The sequence below is a fragment of the Oncorhynchus clarkii genome, chromosome 6 (assembly GCF_045791955.1).
Source record: "Oncorhynchus clarkii lewisi isolate Uvic-CL-2024 chromosome 6, UVic_Ocla_1.0, whole genome shotgun sequence".
Taxonomy (NCBI): Eukaryota; Metazoa; Chordata; class Actinopteri; order Salmoniformes; family Salmonidae; genus Oncorhynchus; species Oncorhynchus clarkii.
The window spans coordinates 82,298,478-82,320,755 of record NC_092152.1 but is presented as its reverse complement, the minus strand read 5'-3'; the positions used below and the strand labels follow the sequence as shown (position 1 = coordinate 82,320,755).

At 45.1% G+C, this 22,278-nt stretch overlaps 1 protein-coding gene across 2 annotated transcripts in view; it reads left to right on the top strand.

The window, feature by feature from the left end:
* Positions 1 to 22,278, top strand: part of LOC139411711 (A disintegrin and metalloproteinase with thrombospondin motifs 17-like) — a 196,321-nt gene that overhangs the window by 56,765 nt on the left and 117,278 nt on the right. For both annotated transcript variants that reach the window (XM_071158374.1, XM_071158373.1), the window contains exon 7: positions 4,797 to 4,840. In XM_071158374.1, the coding sequence (XP_071014475.1) occupies positions 4,797 to 4,840 (44 nt within the window). The remainder of the gene's footprint in view (positions 1 to 4,796; positions 4,841 to 22,278) is intronic.

Below are 22,278 nucleotides of genomic sequence, written 5' to 3'. Positions count from 1 at the left end.
GACCCACCCCTGTACTGCCACTCCACTAACATAGGAACTACACTATCACACACACACACCACACCACACACACAGAGTAAGTAGAGGAAGTGCAGTAGACTGATTTAGATCCTGTTGAGGTTTGGTGGGTCTGTGGTGTTGGAGGCAGCAGCTGCTCTTGGCCTTCTAGCATGAAGGGAGTGTGTGTGTGTGGTGCATGTGTGCATGTGTGTGTGCGCATGTGTGTGTGTGCATGTGTGTGTGTGTATGTGTGCATGTGTGTGTGTGCATGTGTGTGTGTGCATGTGTGTGTGTGCATGTGTGCATGTGTGTGTGTGCATTGGCTCAGGCTTGTTAACAGAGTTCAAAGGCATCTCTGGTTTGAACCCACCTGGACCGTACAGATGGGTCATTAACAGTGTTTTACTAACCAGACCACTATAGAGGAGGAGTAGATATTTAAACTGTAGAGGAGGGTAGATATTTAAACTGTAGAGGAGGGTAGATATTTAAACTATAGAGGAGGGTAGATATTTAAACTGTAGAGGAGGGTAGATATTTAAACTGTAGAGGAGAGCAGATATTTAAACTGTAGAGGAGGCAGATCTTTAAACTGTAGAGGAGGGCAGATCTTTAAACTGTAGAGGAGGGCAGATCTTTAAACTGTAGAGGAGGGCAGATCTTTAAACTGTAGAGGAGGGCAGATCTTTAAACTGTAGAGGAGAGCAGATCTTTAAACTGTAGAGGAGGGCAGATCTTTAAACTGTAGAGGAGGGCAGATCTTTAAACTATAGAGGAGGGTAGATCTTTAAACTGTAGAGGTGTGGCAGATCTTTAAACTGTAGAGGAGGGCAGATCTTTAAACTGTAGAGGAGGGCAGATCTTTAAACTGTAGAGGAGGGCAGATCTTTAAACTGTAGAGGAGGGTAGATATTTAAACTGTAGAGGAGGGCAGATCTTTAAACTGTAGAGGAGGGCAGATCTTTAAACTGTAGAGGAGGGCAGATCTTTAAACTGTAGAGGAGGGCAGATATTTAAACTGTAGAGGAGGGCAGATATTTAAACTGTAGAGGAGGGCAGATCTTTAAACTGTAGAGGAGAGCAGATCTTTAAACTGTAGAGGAGGGCAGATCTTTAAACTGTAGAGGAGGGCAGATCTTTAAACTATAGAGGAGGGTAGATCTTTAAACTGTAGAGGAGGGCAGATCTTTAAACTGTAGAGGAGGGCAGATCTTTAAACTGTAGAGGAGGGCAGATCTTTAAACTATAGAGGAGGGCAGATCTTTAAACTGTAGAGGTGTGGTAGATATTTAAACTGTAGAGGTGTGGTAGATCTTTAAACTGTAGAGGAGGGCAGATCTTTAAACTGTAGAGGAGGACAGATCTTTAAACTGTAGAGGTGTGGTAGATATTTAAACTGTAGAGGTGTGGTAGATCTTTAAACTGTAGAGGAGGGCAGATCTTTAAACTGTAGAGGAGGGCAGATCTTTAAACTGTAGAGGTGTGGTAGATATTTAAACTGTAGAGGTGTGGTAGATCTTTAAACTGTAGAGGAGGGCAGATCTTTAAACTGTAGAGGAGGGCAGATCTTTAAACTGTAGAGGAGGGCAGATATTTAAACTGTAGAGGAGGGTAGATCTTTAAACTGTAGAGGAGGGCAGATCTTTAAACTGTAGAGGAGGGCAGATCTTTAAACTGTAGAGGAGGGTAGATATTTACACTGTAGAGGAGGGTAGATCTTTAAACTGTAGAGGAGGGCAGATCATTAAACTGTAGAGGAGGGTAGATATTTACACTGTAGAGGAGGGCAGATCATTAAACTGTAGAGGTGTGGCAGATCTTTAAACTGTAGAGGTGTGGCAGATCTTTAAACTGTAGAGGAGGTTAGATATTTACACTGTAGAGATGTGGCAGATCTTTAAACTGTAGAGGGGGGTAGATATTTACACTGTAGAGGAGGGCAGATCTTTAAACTGTAGAGGAGGGCAGATCTTTAAACTGTAGAGGAGGGCAGATCTTTAAACTGTAGAGGAGGGCAGATCTTTAAACTGTAGAGGAGGGCAGATCTTTAAACTGTAGAGGAGGGGCAGATCTTTAAACTGTAGAGGAGGGCAGATCTTTAAACTGTAGAGGAGGGCAGATCTTTAAACTAACTGTAGAGGTGTGGCAGATCTTTAAACTGTAGAGGAGGGCAGATCTTTAAACTGTAGAGGAGGGTAGATATGTAAACTGTAGAGGAGGGCAGATCTTTAAACTGTAGAGGAGGGCAGATCTTTAAACTGTAGAGGAGGGTAGATATTTAAACTGTAGAGGAGGGCAGATCTTTAAACTGTAGAGGAGGGCAGATCTTTAAACTAACTGTAGAGGTGTGGCAGATCTTTAAACTGTAGAGGAGGGCAGATCTTTAAACTGTAGAGGTGTGGCAGATCTTTAAACTGTAGAGGAGGGCAGATCTTTAAACTGTAGAGGAGGACAGATCTTTAAACTGTAGAGGAGGGCAGATCTTTAAACTGTAGAGGAGGGCAGATCTTTAAACTGTAGAGGAGGGCAGATCTTTAAACTGTAGAGGAGGGCAGATCTTTAAACTGTAGAGGAGGGCAGATCTCTAAACTGTAGAGGAGGACAGATCTTTAAACTGTAGAGGAGGGCAGATCTTTAAACTGTAGAGGAGGGCAGATCTTTAAACTGTAGAGGAGGACAGATCTTTAAACTATAGAGGAGGGTAGATATTTAAACTGTAGAGGAGGTAGATCTTTAAACTGTAGAGGAGGGCAGATCTTTAAACTGTAGAGGAGGGCAGATCTTTAAACTGTAGAGGAGGGCAGATCTCTAAACTGTAGAGGAGGACAGATCTTTAAACTGTAGAGGAGGGCAGATCTTTAAACTGTAGAGGAGGGCAGATCTCTAAACTGTAGAGGAGGACAGATCTTTAAACTGTAGAGGAGGGCAGATCTTTAAACTGTAGAGGAGGGCAGATCTTTAAACTGTAGAGGAGGGCAGATCTTTAAACTGTAGAGGAGGGCAGATCTTTAAACTGTAGAGGAGGGCAGATCTTTAAACTAAAGAGGTGTGGCAGATCTTTAAACTGTAGAGGTGTGGCAGATCTTTAAACTGTAGAGGAAGGCAGATATTTAAACTGTAGAGGTGGGGCAGATCATTAAACTGTAGAGCTGTGGCAGATCTTTAAACTGTAGTGGAGGCGCAGATCTTTAAACGTCTTCGGAGACCATCCCAATATGTACCCTTTCTGTTTTGGTTAAAGTCTCTCTCTGCCTCTCTCCCTCACTATGTCTCTCTCTCTCTCTCTCTCTCTCTCTGCCTCTCTCCCTCACTATGTATCTCTGTCTCTCTGTCTCTCTCTCTCTCTCTCTGCCTCTCTCCCTCACTATGTCTCTCTCTCTCTCTCTCTCTGCCTCTCTCCCTCACTATGTCTCTCTCTCTCTCTGCATCTCTCCCTCACTGTGTCTCTCTCTCTCTCTCTCTGTCTCTCTCTCTCTCCCTCTCTCCCTCACTATGTCTCTCTGTCTCTCTGTCTCTCTCTCTCTCTCTCTGCCTCTCTCCCTCACTATGTCTCTCTCTCTCTCTCTGCCTCTCTCCCTCACTATGTCTCTCTCTCTCTCTCTCTCCCTCACTATGTCTCTCTCTCTCTCTCTCTCTGCCTCTCTCCCTCACTATGTCTCTGTGTCTCTGTGTCTCTCTCTCTCTCTCTGCCTCTCTCCCTCACTATGTCTCTCTCTCTCTCTCTGCCTCTCTATGTCTCTCTGCCTCTCCCTCTCTCTGCCTCTCTCCCTCTCTCTGCCTCTCTCTCTCTCTGCCTCTCTCCCTCACTATGTCTCTCTCTCTCTGTGTCTTGCCTACTACTTACAAAGTCACTCTCCACTCAGGGGTTCTACAGCATGTCTGCATTCCAAATGGCACCCTATTCCAATAGGGCTCTGGTTAAAGTACTACACTATGTAGGGCATAGGGTGCCATTTGGTATGTAAACCATGTCAAATCACTGCTTAACAGTGGGGACAAAGAGGGTCTTGGGTTCTCAGTGGTGGGAATGAGAGTCCCTGCCTTGTCTCCCTGCATGTACTGGAACGGGCCTTACACGGGTCGGCCGGTCCCCATGGTAACCAACATAAGCTGTGTGTTTGTTTGTGCGTGCATGCGTGCATTCGCGCGCGTGTGTGTGTGTGCGTGCGTACACGCGCGCGCGCGCGTGTGTGTGTGTGTGCGTGCGTGCGTGCGTGCGTGTGTGTGTGACTATGCCACAGCGAAGGAGACGTGGAATGTTTGAGTTGAGGGCTGCTAGCTGTTTGTCCAGCATGAACTACAGTACATAGATTAGAGAGAACACAGTCAGGGTGCATTGTACATTAACCCCTCTATGTAGCACTATTCTGGTGTAACTTTGACAGCAAATGCCAGTTAACATTTACACTTAAGTCATTTTTTTCACTTGGTCATGAATTGATGCCAGTGGGAGACTAAGTGAAGATTCAACGGAAGTGGAAGTGAAGATTCAACTGGTGGATTGAACTAATAGGCCCAATTAAAATGTTTAGGGTTAAGATTGGGGAGGGGAAGCTGATCCTAGATCTGTCCCTAAGGGAAACTTAATGTTGATAAGAGAAACACAAAATATGTTTGAAGGAATCTAAATAAATGACATTGTATTGTACATGCTTTAACATAAGTGTGGAAAATGTTAAATTGACCCAGATCAACATCCATGAGAAACTTCACCCTACTCACTTATCAACACAGTAGCATTGCAGGATGAGGTCAGATGGACTCAACTTGTTATAATATTGTTCTTCTCGTTGCAGGACTGACTTCTGCGTGCACAAAGACCAGCCCTGTGACACAGTGGGTGAGGAATCACAACCGTGTGTGTGTGTGTGTGTGTGTGTGTGTGTGTGTGTATTGAAATAGTCTGTCGGTGGCCCTTGTTGACCTCTGACATTGCAGTCCCCCTGAAAAGGAGAAGCAGGTGACATTTCAACCCGCCTGGTCTGTAAAAACCTCTCAAGCACACAAACACACAAACACACACACACACACACACGCACACGCACACGCACGCGCACGCACACATACACACACACACGCACACAGACACACAAACGCACATGCATGCGGACACACACACACACACTTACACTCTCTCACACACGCACACACACACGCACACACTTTGGAGATAAGACCACACACATACTGCAGATAAGACCCTGCTGTAATCTGTCTGTCTCTCCGCCCCACTATAACTGTAATCTGTCTCTCTCCACCCCACTGTAACTGTAATCTGTCTGTCTCTCCGCCCCACTATAACTGTAATCTGTCTGTCTCTCCACCCCACTGTAACTGTATTCTGTCTGGCTCTCCACCCCACTGTAACTGTAATCTGTCTGTCTCTCCGCCCCACTGTAACTGTAATATGTCTGTCTCTCCGCCCCACTATAACTGTAATCTGTCTGTCTCTCCGCCCCACTGTAACTGTAATCTGTCTGTCTCTCCGCCCCACTGTAACTGTAATCTGTCTGTCTCTCCGCCCCACTATAACTGTAATCTGTCTGTCTCTCCACCCCACTGTAACTGTAATCTGTCTGTCTCTCCGCCCCACTATAACTGTAATCTGTCTGTCTCTCCACCCCACTGTAACTGTAATCTGTCTGTCTCTCCGCCCTCACTATAACTGTAATCTGTCTGTCTCTCCGCCCTCACTATAACTGTAATCTGTCTGTCTCTCTGCCCTCACTATAACTGTAATCTGTCTGTCTCTCCACCCCACTGTAACTGTAATCTGTCTGTCTCTCCCCCCTCACTATGACTGTAATCTGTCTGTCTCTCCGCCCCACTATAACTGTAATCTGTCTGTCTCTCCGCCCCAGTATAACTGTAATCTGCCTGTCTCTCCGCCCCACTACAACTGTAATCTGTCTGTCTCTCCACCCCACAGCAACTGTATTCTGTCTGTCTCTCCACCCCACTGTAACTGTAATCTGTCTGTCTCTCCACCCCACTGTAACTGTAATCTGTCTGTCTCTCCACCCCACAGCAACTGTATTCTGTCTGTCTCTCCACCCCACTGTAACTGTAATCTGTCTGTCTCCCCCCCTCACTATAACTGTAATCTGTCTGTCTCTCCACCCCACAGCAACTGTATTCTGTCTGTCTCTCCGCCCCACTGTAACTGTAATCTGTCTGTCTCTCCCCCCTCACTATAACTGTAATCTGTCTGTCTCTCCACCCCACAGCAACTGTATTCTGTCTGTCTCTCCACCCCACTGTAACTGTAATCTGTCTGTCTCTCCCCCCTCACTATAACTGTAATCTGTCTGTCTCTCCACCCCACAGCAACTGTAATCTGTCTGTCTCTCCGCCCCACTGTAACTGTAATGTGTAATCTGCCCCACTATAACTGTAAAATTACAGAATTTCCACGTGGGCGGGGATATTGGAAATTTAATCAAAGCCTACTAGATGATAAATTGTTTAAAATTAGGACAGAATAATTTATAACTGACTTTTTCAGACATAACATAGGTACAGCAGATCCCCTTATTGTGTGGGACACTATTAAGTGTGCCTTTAGAGGCCATGCATTTCAGTACTCGTCTATAAAACAAAAACAATTCAGATCAAAAGAGTCCATATTAGCAAAGGAAATTGAAGGACTAACAGTACAGTTAGATAGCAATAAAATCTGTACCATAGAGGCACAGAATAATCCACTATCGGCATATCTATTTATTATTGCCATCGAAATGTTAGCTGTTAAAATTAGATTAAACAATAATATTAAGGGATTAGAAATCCGTGGCTTAAAAACAAAGAAGTCATTGTACGCTGATGATTCATGTTTTCTTTTAAAACCACAGTTTGAATCTCTCCACAGCCTCATAGAGGATCTTGATACTTTTGCTATCCTCTCTGGATTAAAACCAAATTATAAGTGTTGGATCACTAAAAAATGCTAATTTTACCTTACCATGTAGTTTACCAATTAAATGGTCTGACAGAGATGTAGACATACTCAGTATACAAATCCCAAAAGAAAGAAATTATCTCACTCTAATACATTTTTATAGAAAGTTATCAAAAAGTGTTATTGTTAATTAGTTTACTCCAATTGGGGGAAGGGTGGTAGGGTTTGTGGGGAATAATAAAGGTATATACTAAAAAAAGTATGTCTATATAGGTATGCGTATGTATATATGTGTATATGTATGTCTATATAGGTATGTGTATGTATATATGTGTATATGTATGTCTATATAGGTATGTGTATGTATATATGTGTATATGTATGTCTATATAGGTATGTGTATGTATATATGTGTATATGTATGTCTATATAGGTATGTGTATGTATATATGTGTATATGTATGTCTATATAGGTATGTGTATGTATATATGTGTATATGTATGTCTATATAGGTATGTGTATGTATATATGTGTATATGTATGTCTATATAGGTATGTGTATGTATATATGTGTATATGTATGTCTATATAGGTATGTGTATGTATATATGTGTATATGTATGTCTATATAGGTATGTGTATGTATATATGTGTATATGTATGCATGCGTATATGTATATGGATATATATATTTACCCCAAAAATATATGGGGGATTGGAAATGATGCAGACAATTACATTGATGGAAGCAACATTCTTTCCGTAATATTAAGATGATCCACCCCTTAAGAAAAAAAATAAATATATATATACATTTAAAAAAACTGCTACAGCCTCTTAAGTAATTAATTTGCAATAAAATACAAATGAATTACTTAAAAATCATATAATGTTATTTTTGATAAAAATTACAGACCTCTACATTCTTTGTAAGTAGGAAAACCTGCAAAATCGGCAGTGTATCAAATACTTGTTCTCCCCACTGTACCACTACTACCACTACTACCACCTACCACTACTATCACTACTACCACTACTACCACTACTACCACCTACCACTACTACCACTACTACCACCTACCACTACTACCACCTACCACTACTACCCCCTACCACTACTACCCCCTATTACTACTACCACTACTACCACTACTACCCCCTACCACTACTACCACTACTACCCCCTACCCCCTACCACCTACCACTACTACCACTACTACCACCTACCACTACTATCACTACTACCACTACTACCACCTACCACTACTACACCCTACCACTACTACCCCCTACCACTACTACCACTACTACACCCTACCACTACTACCCCCTACCACTACTACCACTACCACTACTACCACTACTACCCCCTACCACTACTGTCCCCTACCACTACTACCACTACTACCACTACTACCCCCTACCACTACTACCACTACCACTACTACCACTACTACCACTACTACCCCCGACCACTACTACCACTACTACCCCCTACCACTACTACCACTACTACCCCCTACCACCTACCACTACTACCACTACTACCCCCTACCACTACTACCACTACTACACCCTACCACTACTACCCCCTACCACTACTACACCCTACCACTACTACCCCCTACCACTACTACCACTACCACTACTACCACTACTACCCCCTACCACTACTATCCCCTACCACTACTACCACTACTACCACTACTACCCCCTACCACTACTACCACTACCACTACTACCACTACTACCACTACTACCACCTACCACTACTACCACTACCACTACTACCCCCTACCACTACTATCCCCTACCACTACTACCACTACTACCACTGCTACCACTACTATTCCCTACCACTACTACCACTACTACCACTACTATCCCCTACCACCACTACCACTAGTATCCCCTACAACTACCACTACTACCACTACTATCCCCTACCATTAGTACCACTACTACCACTACTATCCCCTACCACTACTACCACTACTACCCCTACCATTACTACCACTACCACTACTACCACTACTACTACCACTACTACCCCCTACCACCTCTACCACTACTATCCCCTACCATTACCTCCACTACCACTACTACCACTACTACACCCTACCACCTCTACCATTACTATCCCCTACCATTACTACCACTACTACCACTACCATTATTACCACTACCACTACTACCACTACTACCCCCTACCACCTCTACCATTACTATCCCCTACCATTACTACCACTACTACCACTACCATTACTACCACTACCACTACTACCACTACTACCCCCTACCACCTCTACCATTACTATCCCCTACCATTACTACCACTACTACCACTACCATTACTACCACTACCACTACTACTACTACCACTACTATCCCCACCATTACTACCACTACCACTACTACCACTACTATCCCCTACCACTACTACCACTACTATCCCCTACCATTACTACCACTACTACCCCTACCACCTCTACCCCCTACCACTATTACCCCCTACCACTACTACCCCCTACCACTACTACCACTACTACACCCTACCACCTCTACCCCCTACCACTACTACCCCCTACCACTACTACCACTACTACCACCTACCACTACTACCCCTTACAACTACTACCACTACTACCCCCTACCACTACTACCCCTTACAACTACTACCCCTTACAACTACTGCCACTACTACCCCCTACCACTACTACCCCTTACAACTACTGCCACTACTACCCCTTACCACTACTACCACTACTACCCCCTACCACTACTACCCCTTACAACTACTACCACTACTCCCCCCTACCACTACTACCCCCTACCACTACTGCCACTACTACCACTACTACCACTTCTACCACTACTACACCCTACCACAACTACCACTACTACCACTACTACTCACTACCCCTACCACCTCTACCCCCTACCACTATTACCCCCTACCACTACTACCCCCTACCACTACTACCACTACTACCCCCTAACACCTCTACCCCCTACCACTACTACCCCCTACCACTACTACCACTACTACCACCTACCACTACTACCCCTTACAACTACTGCCACTACTACCCCTACCACCTCTACCCCCTACCACTACTACCCCCTACCACTACTACCCCTTACAACTACTGCCACTACTACCCCCTACCACTACTACCCCCTTCCACTGCTACCCCTTACAACTACTGCCACTACTACCCCTTACTACTACTACCACTACTACCCCCTACCACTACTGCCCCTTACAACTACTACCCCTTACAACCACTGCCACTACTACCCCCTACCACTACTACCCCTTACAACTACTGCCACTACTACCCCTTACCACTACTACCACTACTACCCCCTACCACTACTACCCCTTACAACTACTACCACTACTCCCCCCTACCACTACTACCCCCCTACCACTACTGCCACTACTACCACTACTACCACTTCTACCACTACTACACCCTACCACAACTACCACTACTACCACTACTACTCACTACCACTACTACCACTACTACCACTTCTACCACTACTACACCCTACCACAACTACCACTACTACCACTACTACTCACTACCACTACTACCACTACTACCACTACTACCACATACATGAAATTAGAGTAGGCCCTCTTTTTGTTCACCTGGAAAATCCAGTATCGACTTTTCATGTAATTTATGATCAGGATCTCCCTAAAAGCCTCTGGTGGTGTGCAGTGATAACCCCACCTGGCAGGTGTGTGAGTGTGAGGAACTTTGACTTCCTCTGCTTTGAAGCTCACTCATACTTTCTGCTGGTGTGTGTTCCTCGCCTGCAGCTATGGTTTGATCTCCTGAGATCAAGATCTAACAGTAACTGTACTGTGTGTGTATTGTGTGTGTACTGTGTGTGTGTACTGTGTGTGTACTGTGTGTGTGTGTACTGTTTGTGTACTGTGTGTGTACTGTGTGTGTGTAATGTGTGTGTGTACTGTGTGTGTAATGTGTGTGCTGTGTGTGCTGTGTGTGTACTGTGTGTACTGTGTGTGTGTCTTCTCACACCATCCAACACCCCTGGTTGTATTGTAAACATACTAACACATACACTGGTCAGTGACCCTAGTCTGTTAATCTCTGACTCTCTCGACCCTAGCTGAGTGAAATACCTGTTTCCATCCCTCCTTTCTTCTCTTCTATTTTTCTGTCCGTTATCCTCTCTTCTCATTCAACTGGTTCTCTCCTCCTTTCAACAACATGTTCTGACATGGATGTGGTCTGTTTGTTCACACTGAGTACTTCTCTATCCACCCCCATTCTACCCTCCCTCACTTTCCACCAACTCCCTCCCTCCCTCCCTCCCTCCCTCCAATCAAATCAAGCTGTATTTATACAGCACATTTCAGAAATGGAATGCTATACAATGTGCTTTATAGGAAAAAATAATTCAAACTGAAATATTTACTACACAACAAACATAAGATAAAAATATAAAGAATTAACAATAAAAACTGAATGGCTAAAAAGCATCCTAAGGAAAAGCAAAGCTAAACATATGCGTTTTAAGATCTCTTTTAAATATGTCCACAGTTTCAGCCCCCCTCAGATTCTCTGGCAGGCTGGTCCAGAGACTGGGGGCATAGTAACTAAAGGCTGCCTCTCCATGCCTCTTGGTCCTAGGCTTTGGGAGAGTTAAAAGGCCAGAGGACCTGAGGGACCTACTGGGTACATAACGTAAAAGCATGTCTGACATGTATTGGGGTGCACGATCGTGGATTGATTTAAAAACCATTAGAAGAATCCTAAAATGAATTGTAAAACTGTCAGCCCGTGCAGAGACCTTAACATCTGTGTAATGTGTGCTGTCCTTCCCTCCCATAGGAATCTTATACATGTTTTGGGATGATATAATATCCGTTTTGAGGTGTTCAGAGGCCCATTGTGAGGTTGGATTGTTTCAAAAGGGGCTGTTGACCACTATTATCTACCATAATACCACATTGGTACCCCAGGTAATCTTAGGTTTTATTACTGCATTGTCGGAACTAGAAGCACAAGCATTTCGCTACACTCGCATTAACATCTGCTAACCATGTCACCATGTGACAAATAAAATGTGATTTGATTTGATAATGGAAACATAGCAAGCTGAAAGCCCCTCTGATGTCATCATCTCAAAGGCTCTCCTGTCTGTCACTCCTGGGTCTCTCTTGACACCCGTTGTGGTTCTTGTCTTTGGAACAGGTGACTCTGTTAGCAGCAAAACATCAGTAAAGGGGAGAATATTCTGGATGACTCTGATTGGTCCTGTTTTCCTCAGTCTCTCTCAGTTCTGTGTCTCATGCATTATTATCATCGGAATGGTGTGAAACCTGCAGCCACTAGTCATGCCTGGTCCTGCTATGTACCAGACTGTACTACACAGTACCATTACTGTAAGGGTTAAACCTTAAACTCTGGTTCTAATCTGTACCATTACTGTAAGGGTTAAACCTTAAACTCTGGTTCTAATCTGTACCATTACTGTAAGGGTTAAACCTTCAATGCCTGGTCCTAATCTGTACCATTACTGTAAGGGTTAAACCTTAAACTCTGGTCCTAATCTGTACCATTACTGTAAGGGTTACACCTTCAATGCCTGGTCCTAATCTGTACCATTACTGTAAGGGTTAAACCTTAAACTCTGGTCCTAATCTGTACCATTACTGTAAGGGTTACACCTTCAATGCCTGGTCCTAACCTGTACCATTACTGTAAGGGTTAAACCTTTAATTCCTGACCCCAACCTGTACCATAACTGTAAGGGTTAAACCTTATGCTAACCTCATGCTAGGTACAATGTTGTACCATAAATCTACTATCTACATTAGGTAATCTTCCTATAGGGAATTTAAACGAGAACACTCCTGCTCTTTGTGCTACTATGCCATACTATAATCACAGGCTCATAAAAAGCTCTGTTCCGTCTCTCTCCCTCTCCTTCTGCTTCTCTCCACCTCTCCCCTCTACTTCTGCTTCTTTCCACCTCTCCCCTCTCATTCTGTTTCTCTCCACCTCCCCCCTCTCCTCCTGCTTCTCTCCACCTCCCCCCTCTCCTCCTGCTTCTCTCCACCTCCCCCCTCTCCTCCTGCTTCTCTCCACCTCTCCCCTCTCATTCTGCTTCTCTCCACCTCCCCCCTCTCCTCCTGCTTCTCTCCACCTCTCCCCTCTCATTCTGCTTCTCTCCACCTCCCCCTCTACTCCTGCTTCTCTCCACCTCTCCCCTCTCATTCTGCTTCTCTCCACCTCTCCCCTCTCCTTCCGCTTCTCTCCACCTCCCCACTCTCCTTCTGCTTCTCTCCACCTCTCCCCTCTCATTCTGCTTCTCTCCACCTCTCCCCTCTCCTTCTGCTTCTCTCCACCTCCCCCCTTCCTCCTGCTTCTCTCCACCTCTCCTCTCTCCTCCTGCTTCTTTCCACCTCTCCTCTCTCCTCCTGCTTCTCTCCACCTCCCCCCTCTCCTCCAGCTTCTCTCCCCCTCTCCCCCTCTCCTCCTGCTTCTCTCCCCCTCTCCCCCTCTCCTCCTGCTTCTCTCCTCCTCTCCTCCTGCTTCTCTCCCCCTCTCCCCCACTCCTCCTGCTTCTCTCAACCTCTCCTCCTGCTTCGCTCCCCCTCTCCTCCTGCTTCTCTCCCCCTCTCCCCCTCTCCTCCTTCTTCTCTCCCCCTCTCCACCTCTCCTCCTGCTTCTCTCCACCTCTCCTCCTGCTTCTCTCCACCTCTCCTACTGCCTCTCCCCACCTCTGCCCACTTTTTGTTCATCTGTAAAATCCAGTATCAACTTTTCACCCAATTTATGACCAGGATCTCCCTCAAAGCCTCTGGTAATGTACAGTGATAAACTCACCTGGCAGGTGTGTGTGCGTGCGTGCGTGCGAGCGTGCGTGAGTGCGTGTGTGTGTGTGTGTGTGTGTGTGTGTGTGTGTGTGTGTGTGTGTGTGTGTGTGTGTGTGTGTGTGTGTGCGTGTGTGTGTGTGTGTGTGTGTGTGTGTGTGTGAGGAAGCTTGTGTGTGTAAGGAATGCCTGGTCCTAACCTGTACCATAACTGTAAGGGTTATACTTATGCTAACCTCATGCTAGGTACAATGCTGTACCATAATCTACTAGCTACATAAGGTAATCTTCCTGTAGTGGAACTTGAACGAGAACAGTCCTGCTCTTTGTGCTCCTCTAAGAGCATGTGTGTGTGTGGATGGATGTGTGAATGTGTGTGTGCCACTTTGAACCATACTATAATCAATGCCTCTTTCCCTCTCTCCACCTCTATCCCTCTCAGCTTTGTAGTCTGTGTGTGCACTAGCGTCAGAGAGAGAGAGAGAGAGAGAGAGAGAGAGAGAGAGTGTGTGTGTGTGATGAATGGGGTTGGGTTTGGTTGATTCCTGTGTTTATTGTCTTATTGGTGCTTATCAAAACAGCTGGGCCCCCTGCTCTCTCTGAGGGAGAGATGGAAGGGAAGGAAGAGAGAGAGAGAGCGCAAGAGTGAGCGAGAGAGAGTAGTTGAAGCAATATCCTGGTAGTGACAACATCCTATTTCCTGTGTTCTGTTTACTAGTGTGTGTGCCTGCGTGTTTAGCAGAAAAGTAAGGGAGGTAGGACCTACACCACTACTGTATACATTGCCGTGAAAAAGTTATGCAACACCCAATGCCCCTGTGTAAAAAGTGATTCCCCGTTGCATTCAATAACTGGTTGGTGTGTGTTACATGGAGTCCAGCAGGGTCAATCCAGGGTGATTGTGTGTGTGAGTGTGTGTGTGTGCGCGTGCGTGTGCGTGCGTGTGTGTGTGTGTGTGTGCGTGCGTTGTGTGCCCGTGTGTGTGTGGGTTGCAGAGAGGGCAGTAGGGTCAGGCAGGAGTGAGTCCTCACAAAGCCGTCTGTCCCAGTTCTGCAGAGCCAGCCCAGACACCAGCTAGTGTTTCCATTGATGTGCTATAGTGTTGGGTTGTGTTGAGCTGACAGTGCTCGTCCACTCCCCACTAGTGGATTCAGCATGTCAATGGAAAGCCCTTCATGTTCTAACGGCTAATTAGCTCAGTGGAAATCATTAGAATAAACTTGCCTGTGTGCAGCGGAGTGCTTGTGTGTTTAGATCCCTGATAAGGCTTTGCTCCTCTCTAGAGGCTGTCTGGATGGATGGGCAGCCATCGTTGTGAGGCCAGACACACACACACACACACACACACACACACACACACACACACACACACACACACACACACACACACACACACACACACACCGAGCATTTGATCAGCCAGCTCTCCACAGTTACCGCTGAGTCTAATGTGACCAGTGCAGAGGGAAACACAACACTGCAGATCTATGTCCTTTGTTCTGGGGCTTTAGCCTCAGAAGTGCTGGCTTGGACGAATCTTTGAAGCCTCAAAAAACTCAGCCATGCATTACCTCACAGTGTGATACACACACACACACACACACACACACAGTGTCACTATCAGCAAAGCTTTTAGCTGGTTTGTAGGTCAACCAGCTAGCCAGTCGTTGTTGTTCATCGTTGGCTCGGGTGGTTGTTGTCCTTGATGATCTTTTTGGCCTTCCTGTGACATCGGGTGCTGTAGGTGTCCTGGAGGGAGTGCCCTGCAGTTGTGGGCGGTGCAGTTGCTGTACCAGGCGGTGATACAGCCTGACAGGAAGCTCTCAATTGTGTATCTGTAAAAGTTTGTGAGAGTTTTAGGTGCCATGCCAAATTTCTTCAACCTCCTGAGGTTCTTGAAGACAAAGCCATACACATACAATGTTTTGAGGGGATATTGCCAGCAATGATTGCCTCAAAATGTTCAATTGACCTGTATAAGTGTTAAGTAACAGTGTTAGACATTGACAAGAATATGCTAGCTAATGTGTTGGACGCTAAGCTAGCAAGCCACTTACTCTAGCTAGTATAGTTAAGCAGCCATTACGTCGGCCCATTACAACATTCCTCATCTGTACATTAATTTCTTTACAGTTGATTTGACCCTCCTAAATGTATAAGTCACCATGTAAACAACCATTTAAAGCATGGCCTAGGGGTATTAAAACCCCAAAATAAACATTTTATTTGCATAAATCCATCCGAGATTCCTTCCTATAATTCGGGCAGATGACAGACATTATACGCATATAATTGCAGCCTTCGCGTAAGCATGCATGGTTGTAAAACTGAAATGCAGTGGGGAAAACATGTAAGAATTCAAGGCAGCATCTGTGTTCATCCAGACTGACAATTCGGCCACTGTGGAAGGACTTTAGCGTATTGTTAAATCGTTTTACTGTCAAATGCTCCCTGAAACATTTCAGCGAGCAGGCCTTTCTAATCGACCTGGCCGGGGTATCCTGGAAGGATATTGATCTCATCCCGTCAGTAGAGGATGCCTGTTTTTTAATTTTTTAAATGCCTTCCTCACCATCTTAAATAAGCATGCCCCATTCAATACATTTAGAACCAGGAACAGATATAGCCATTGGTTCTCTCCAGACCTTAACCAACACAAAAACATCCTATGGCGTTCTGCCTTAGCATCGAACAGCCCCCGTGATATGCAATTTTTCAGGGAAGCTAGAAACCAATATACACATGCAGTTAGAAAAAGCCAAAGCAGAAATTTGCTTCCTGCAACACTAACTCAAAAAAGTTCTGGGACACTGTAAAGTCCATGGAGAATAAGAACACCTCCTCCCAGCTGCCCACTGCACTGAAGATAGGAAACACTGTCACCACTGATAAATCCACTATAATTGAGAATTTCAATAAGCATTTTTCTACTGCTGGCCATTCTTTCCACCTGGCTACCCCTACCCCGGTCAACAGCACTGCACCCCTCACAGCAACTCGCCCAAGCCTTCCCCATTTCTCCTTCTCCCAAATCCAGTCAGCTGATGTTCTGAAAGAGCTGCAAAATCTGGACCCCTACAAATCAGCCGGGCTAGACAATCTGGACCCTTTCTTTCTAAAAATTATCTGCCAAAATTGTTGCAACCCCTATTACTAGCCTGTTCAACCTCTCTTTCGTGTTGTCTGAGATTCTCAAAGATTGGAAAGCAGCTGCGGTCATCCCCCTCTTCAAAGGGGGGGACACTCTTGACCCAAACTGCTACAGACCTATATCTATCCTACCCTGCCTTTCTAAGGTCTTCGAAAGCCAAGTCAACAAACAGATTACCGACCATTTCGAATCCCACCATACCTTCTCTGCCAAGCAATCTGGTTTCAGAGCTGGTCATGGGTGCACCTCAGCCACGCTCAAGGTCCTAAACGATATCTTAACCGCCATCGATAAACAATACTGTGCAGCCGTATTCATTGACCAAATGATTGCCTCGCCTGGTTCACCAACTACTTCTCTGATAGAGTTCAGTGTGTCAAATCGGAGGGCCTGTTGTCCGGGCCTCTGGCAGTCTCTATGGGGTTGCCACAGGGTTCAATTCTTAGACCAACTCTCTTCTTTGTATACATCAATGAGGTCGCTCTTGCTGCTGGTGAGTCTCTGATCCACCTCTATGCAGACGACACCATTCTGTATACTTTTGGCCCTTGGACACTGTGTTAACAACCCTCCAGATGAGCTTCAATGCCATACAACTCTCCTTCTGTGGCCTCCAATTGCTCTTAAAGAAGACAAACTATTTTTACGCACTTCAGCACTCGGCGGTCTTGTTCTGTGAGCTTGTATGGCCTACCACTTCGCGGCTGAGCCGTTGTTGCTCCTAGACGTTTCCACTTCACAATACCAGAATTTTGACAAACTGACTTGTTGGACAGGTGGTATTCTATGATGGTGTCACGTTGAAAGTCACTGAGCTCTTTAGTGAGCCCATTTTACTGCCAATGTTTGTCTTTGTAGATTGCATGGCTGTGTGCTCCATTTTATACACCTGTCAGCAACGGGTGTGGCTGAAATAGCTGAATCCACTCATTTGAAGGGGTGTATATAGTGTATATTGTGAGTACAATTATTATACTTTTTTTCTTCAGCCATCATGCATAACTTTTGATAGATGGTTCAATAGTCAGTTGAATTCAAGTATGTATTATAAATTGAAATTACGCCCCTGGTATTAGTCGGTTTCTTTATGAGATATGACCTGGATATATTAAATCCAAGTTTATGATCCAACATTATCCTTACATTGTCTTTCTATAGCATTCCTAAATCACTGTGTTAATCTCTACCAAGGACAGTGGTCATTCCTACATTACTGTGTTAATCTCTACCAAGGACAGTGGTCATTCCTACATTACTTTGTTAATCTCTACCAAGGACAGTGGTCATTCCTACATGACAGTGTTAATCTCTACCTAGGACAGTGGTCATTCCTAAACCACTGTGTTAATCTCTACCAAGGACAGTGGTCATTCTTACATTACTGTGTTAATCTCTACCAAGGACAGTGGTCATTCCTACATTACTTTGTTAATCTCTACCAAGGACAGTGGTCATTCCTACATGACTGTGTTAATCTCTACCTAGGACAGTGGTCATTCCTACATTACTGTGTTAATCTCTACCAAGGACAGTGGTCATTCCTACATGACTGTGTTAAACTCTACCAAGGACAGTGGTCATTCCTACATTACTGTGTTAATCTCTACCAAGGACAGTGGTCATTCCTACATGACAGTGATAATCTCTACCAAGGACAGTGGTCATTCCTACATTACTGTGATAATCTCTACCAAGGACAGTGGTCAATCCTACATTACTGTGTTAATCTCTACCAAGGACAGTGGTCATTCCTAAACCACTGTGTTAATCTCTACCAAGGACAGGAGTCATTCCTACATTACTGTGTTAATCTCTACCAAGGACAGTGGTCATTCTTACATTACTGTGTTAATCTCTACCAAGGACAGGAGTCATTCCTACATTACTGTGTTAATCTCTACCAAGGACAGTGGTCATTCCTACATTACTGTGTTAATCTCTACCAAGGACAGGGGTCATTCCTACATTACTGTGTTAATCTCTACCAAGGACAGGAGTCATTCCTACATTACTGTGTTAATCTCTACCAAGGACAGTGGTCATTCCTACATTACTGTGTTAATCTCTACCAAGGACAGTGGTCATTCCTACATTACTGTGTTAATCTCTACCAAGGACAGTGGTCATTCCTACATGACTGTGTTAATCTCTACCAAGGACAGTGGTCATTCCTACATGACTGTGTTAATCTCTACCTAGGACAGTGGTCATTCCTACATGACTGTGTTAATCTCTACCAAGGACAGGGGTCATTCCTACATTACTGTGTTAATCTCTACCAAGGACAGTGGTCATTCCTACATTACTGTGTTAATCTCTACCAAGGACAGTGGTCATTCCTACATGACTGTGTTAATCTCTACCAAGGACAGTGGTCATTCCTACATTACTGTGTTAATCTCTACCAAGGACAGTGGTCATTCCTACATGACTGTGTTAATCTCTACCAAGGACAGTGGTCATTCCTACATTACTGTGTTAATCTCTACCTAGGACAGTGGTCATTCCTACATTACTGTGTTAATCTCTACCAAGGACAGTGGTCATTCCTACATTACTGTGTTAATCTCTACCTAGGACAGTGGTCATTCCTACATTACTGTGTTAATCTCTACCTAGGACAGTGGTCATTCCTACATGACTGTGTTAATCTAGCCTCTCCTCCTTTTGTGTATTTACATTCCAGCAGTTGGCTATTTCATTAAGAGAGAGCTACCCTGTGTGTGTGTGTGTGTGTGTTAGTGTGTGTGTTTGTGTGTGTTTGTGTGTGTGTGTGTGTGTGTGTGTGTGTGTGTGTGTGTGTGTGTGTGTGTGTGTGTGTGTGTGTGTGTGTGTGTGTGTGTGTGTGTAGGTGGTGTGTGTGTGTGTGTGTGTGTGTGTGTGTGCGGGCGTGCATGCGTGCATGCGTACATGTGCGTGAGCGAGAGAGCTCATCTCTAAACATTGACACAGCAAATATGTCAGTCCCTCTCTGTCTGGCTGCTGTGTGTCTGCACCAGGCTGCTGCTGTGTGTCTGCACCAGGCTGCTGCTGTGTGTCTGCACCAGGCTGCTGCTGTGTGTCTGCACCAGGCTGCTGCTGTGTGTTTTAGCATCAAGGCTGTCTGCACCAGGCTGCTGCTGTGTGTTTTAGCATCAAGGCTGTCTGCACCAGGCTGCTGCTGTGTGTTTTAGCATCAAGGCTGTCTGCACCAGGCTGCTGCTGTGTGTTTTAGCATCAAGGCTGTCTGCTCCAGGCTGCTGCTGTGTGTTTTAGCATCAAGGCTGTCTGCACCAGGCTGCTGCTGTGTGTTTTAGCATCAAGGCTGTCTGCACCAGGCTGCTGCTGTGTGTTTTAGCATCAAGGCTGTCTGCACCAGGCTGCTGCTGTGTGTTTTAGCATCAAGGCTGTCTGCACCAGGCTGCTGCTGTGTGTCTTAGCATCAAGGCTGTCTGCACCAGGCTGCTGCTGTGTGTCTTAGCATCAAGGCTGTCTGCACCAGGCTGCTGCTGTGTGTTTTAGCATCAAGGCTGTCTGCACCAGGCTGCTGCTGTGTGTCTTAGCATCAAGGCTGTCTGCTCCAGGCTGCTGCTGTGTGTCTTAGCATCAAGGCTGTCTGCACCAGGCTGCTGCTGTGTGTCATAGCATCAAGGCTGTCTGCACCAGGCTGCTGCTGTGTGTTTTAGCATCAAGGCTGTCTGCACCAGGCTGCTGCTGTGTGTCTTAGCATCAAGGCTGTCTGCACCAGGCTGCTGCTGTGTGTCTTAGCATCAAGGCTGTCTGCACCAGGCTGCTGCTGTGTGTTTTAGCATCAAGGCTGTCTGCACCAGGCTGCTGCTGTGTGTTTTAGCATCAAGGCTGTCTGCACCAGGCTGCTGCTGTGTGTCTTAGCATCAAGGCTGTCTGCACCAGGCTGCTGCTGTGTGTCTTAGCATCAAGGCTGTCTGCACCAGGCTGCTGCTGTGTGTCTTAGCATCAAGGCTGTCTGCACCAGGCTGCTGCTGTGTGTCTTAGCATCAAGGCTGTCTGCACCATGCTGCTTAAAGGGCCTCAGGCGCGAGTGGAATAAGAAATGAAAGGAGAGCGAGAAAGAGACCGTGAAACTAGAATACAGAACAGAGAAATGTAAAACAGACATGTCTGTGGAGTCCAGACTCTCAGGCATAGCGAAAGTCAGGGGCAGTGGTGAAGTCTTCAGGGAGATTATTACTTGCAGGTTAGAGATGTCAAATTGGGTTTAGCCACCGCCAAAGTACGAAAAATAGTTTACGTTCTATTTCCATTTCCAACTTTTAAAAACTGAAATAAAACATTTGAAATGTCAGCTAAAGGTTTCACTCTCTCACAAATCAATATAAAGGTTTCACTCTCTCACTAATCAATCTAAAGGTTTCACTCTCTCACAAATCAATCTAAAGGTTTCACTCTCTCACAAATCAATCTAAAGGTTTCACTCTCTCACAAAACAAGAAGAAACTATATCCCAATTCTTTGTTTATATAATATATTATACTATTTTCTCAAATAAGCCTCTTGTCCTTGCTCTCATCCCCATCTCACTGCACCTTGTGGATGGACTGTAGATCACTGTCATCCAGTTCTGGCATCCAGTTCTGGCATCCAGTTCTGGCATCCAGTTCTGGCATCCAGTTCTGGCATCCAGTTCTGGCTCTTCAAATCAAATGTTATTTGTCACATGCGCCAAATACACCTCACAGTGAAGTGCTTACTTACAAGCCCTTAATTAAGCAACAATGCATTTTAATAAAAATAAGTGTTATAGATAAAAATAGATAAGTAAAAATATATCCTCACGTGTAAAAGTTTTGCATATCCCAACTTCCCATGAGACACCCTCGGAGAGTGGGGTCATGACCAGGGTCTGCCGTTATCAACAGTGACCCTGGAGCAATTAGGGTTAAGTGCCTTGCCGAAGGGCACATCAACTGATGTTTCACCTTGTCGGCTCGGGGATTCGAACTAGCAACCTTTCAGTTACTGGTCCAATGCTGTAACATGTAGTGCAATAGGATGTCATTTGTGCACAGCCATGGAAAACCAGTATACTTTAGAGGCTCACACATAGCCCTGTGATCTTTTCCTGACTGTGTGACTTAACTTAGACTCAGAATGTCTCCAGGTCAGGAAGAACGTAGGGTCCTACCCATAAACCATGGCTTTAGGTCTGTCAGTAAAGACACAAGTGGTGGCTACTGCTACGGATATACAGTGCCTTGCGAAAGTATTCGGCCCCCTTGAACTTTGCGACCTTTTGCCACATTTCAGGCTTCAAACATAAATATATAAAACTGTATTTTTTTGTGAAGAATCAACAGCAAGTGGGACACAATCATGAAGTGGAACGAAATTTATTGGATATTTCAAAC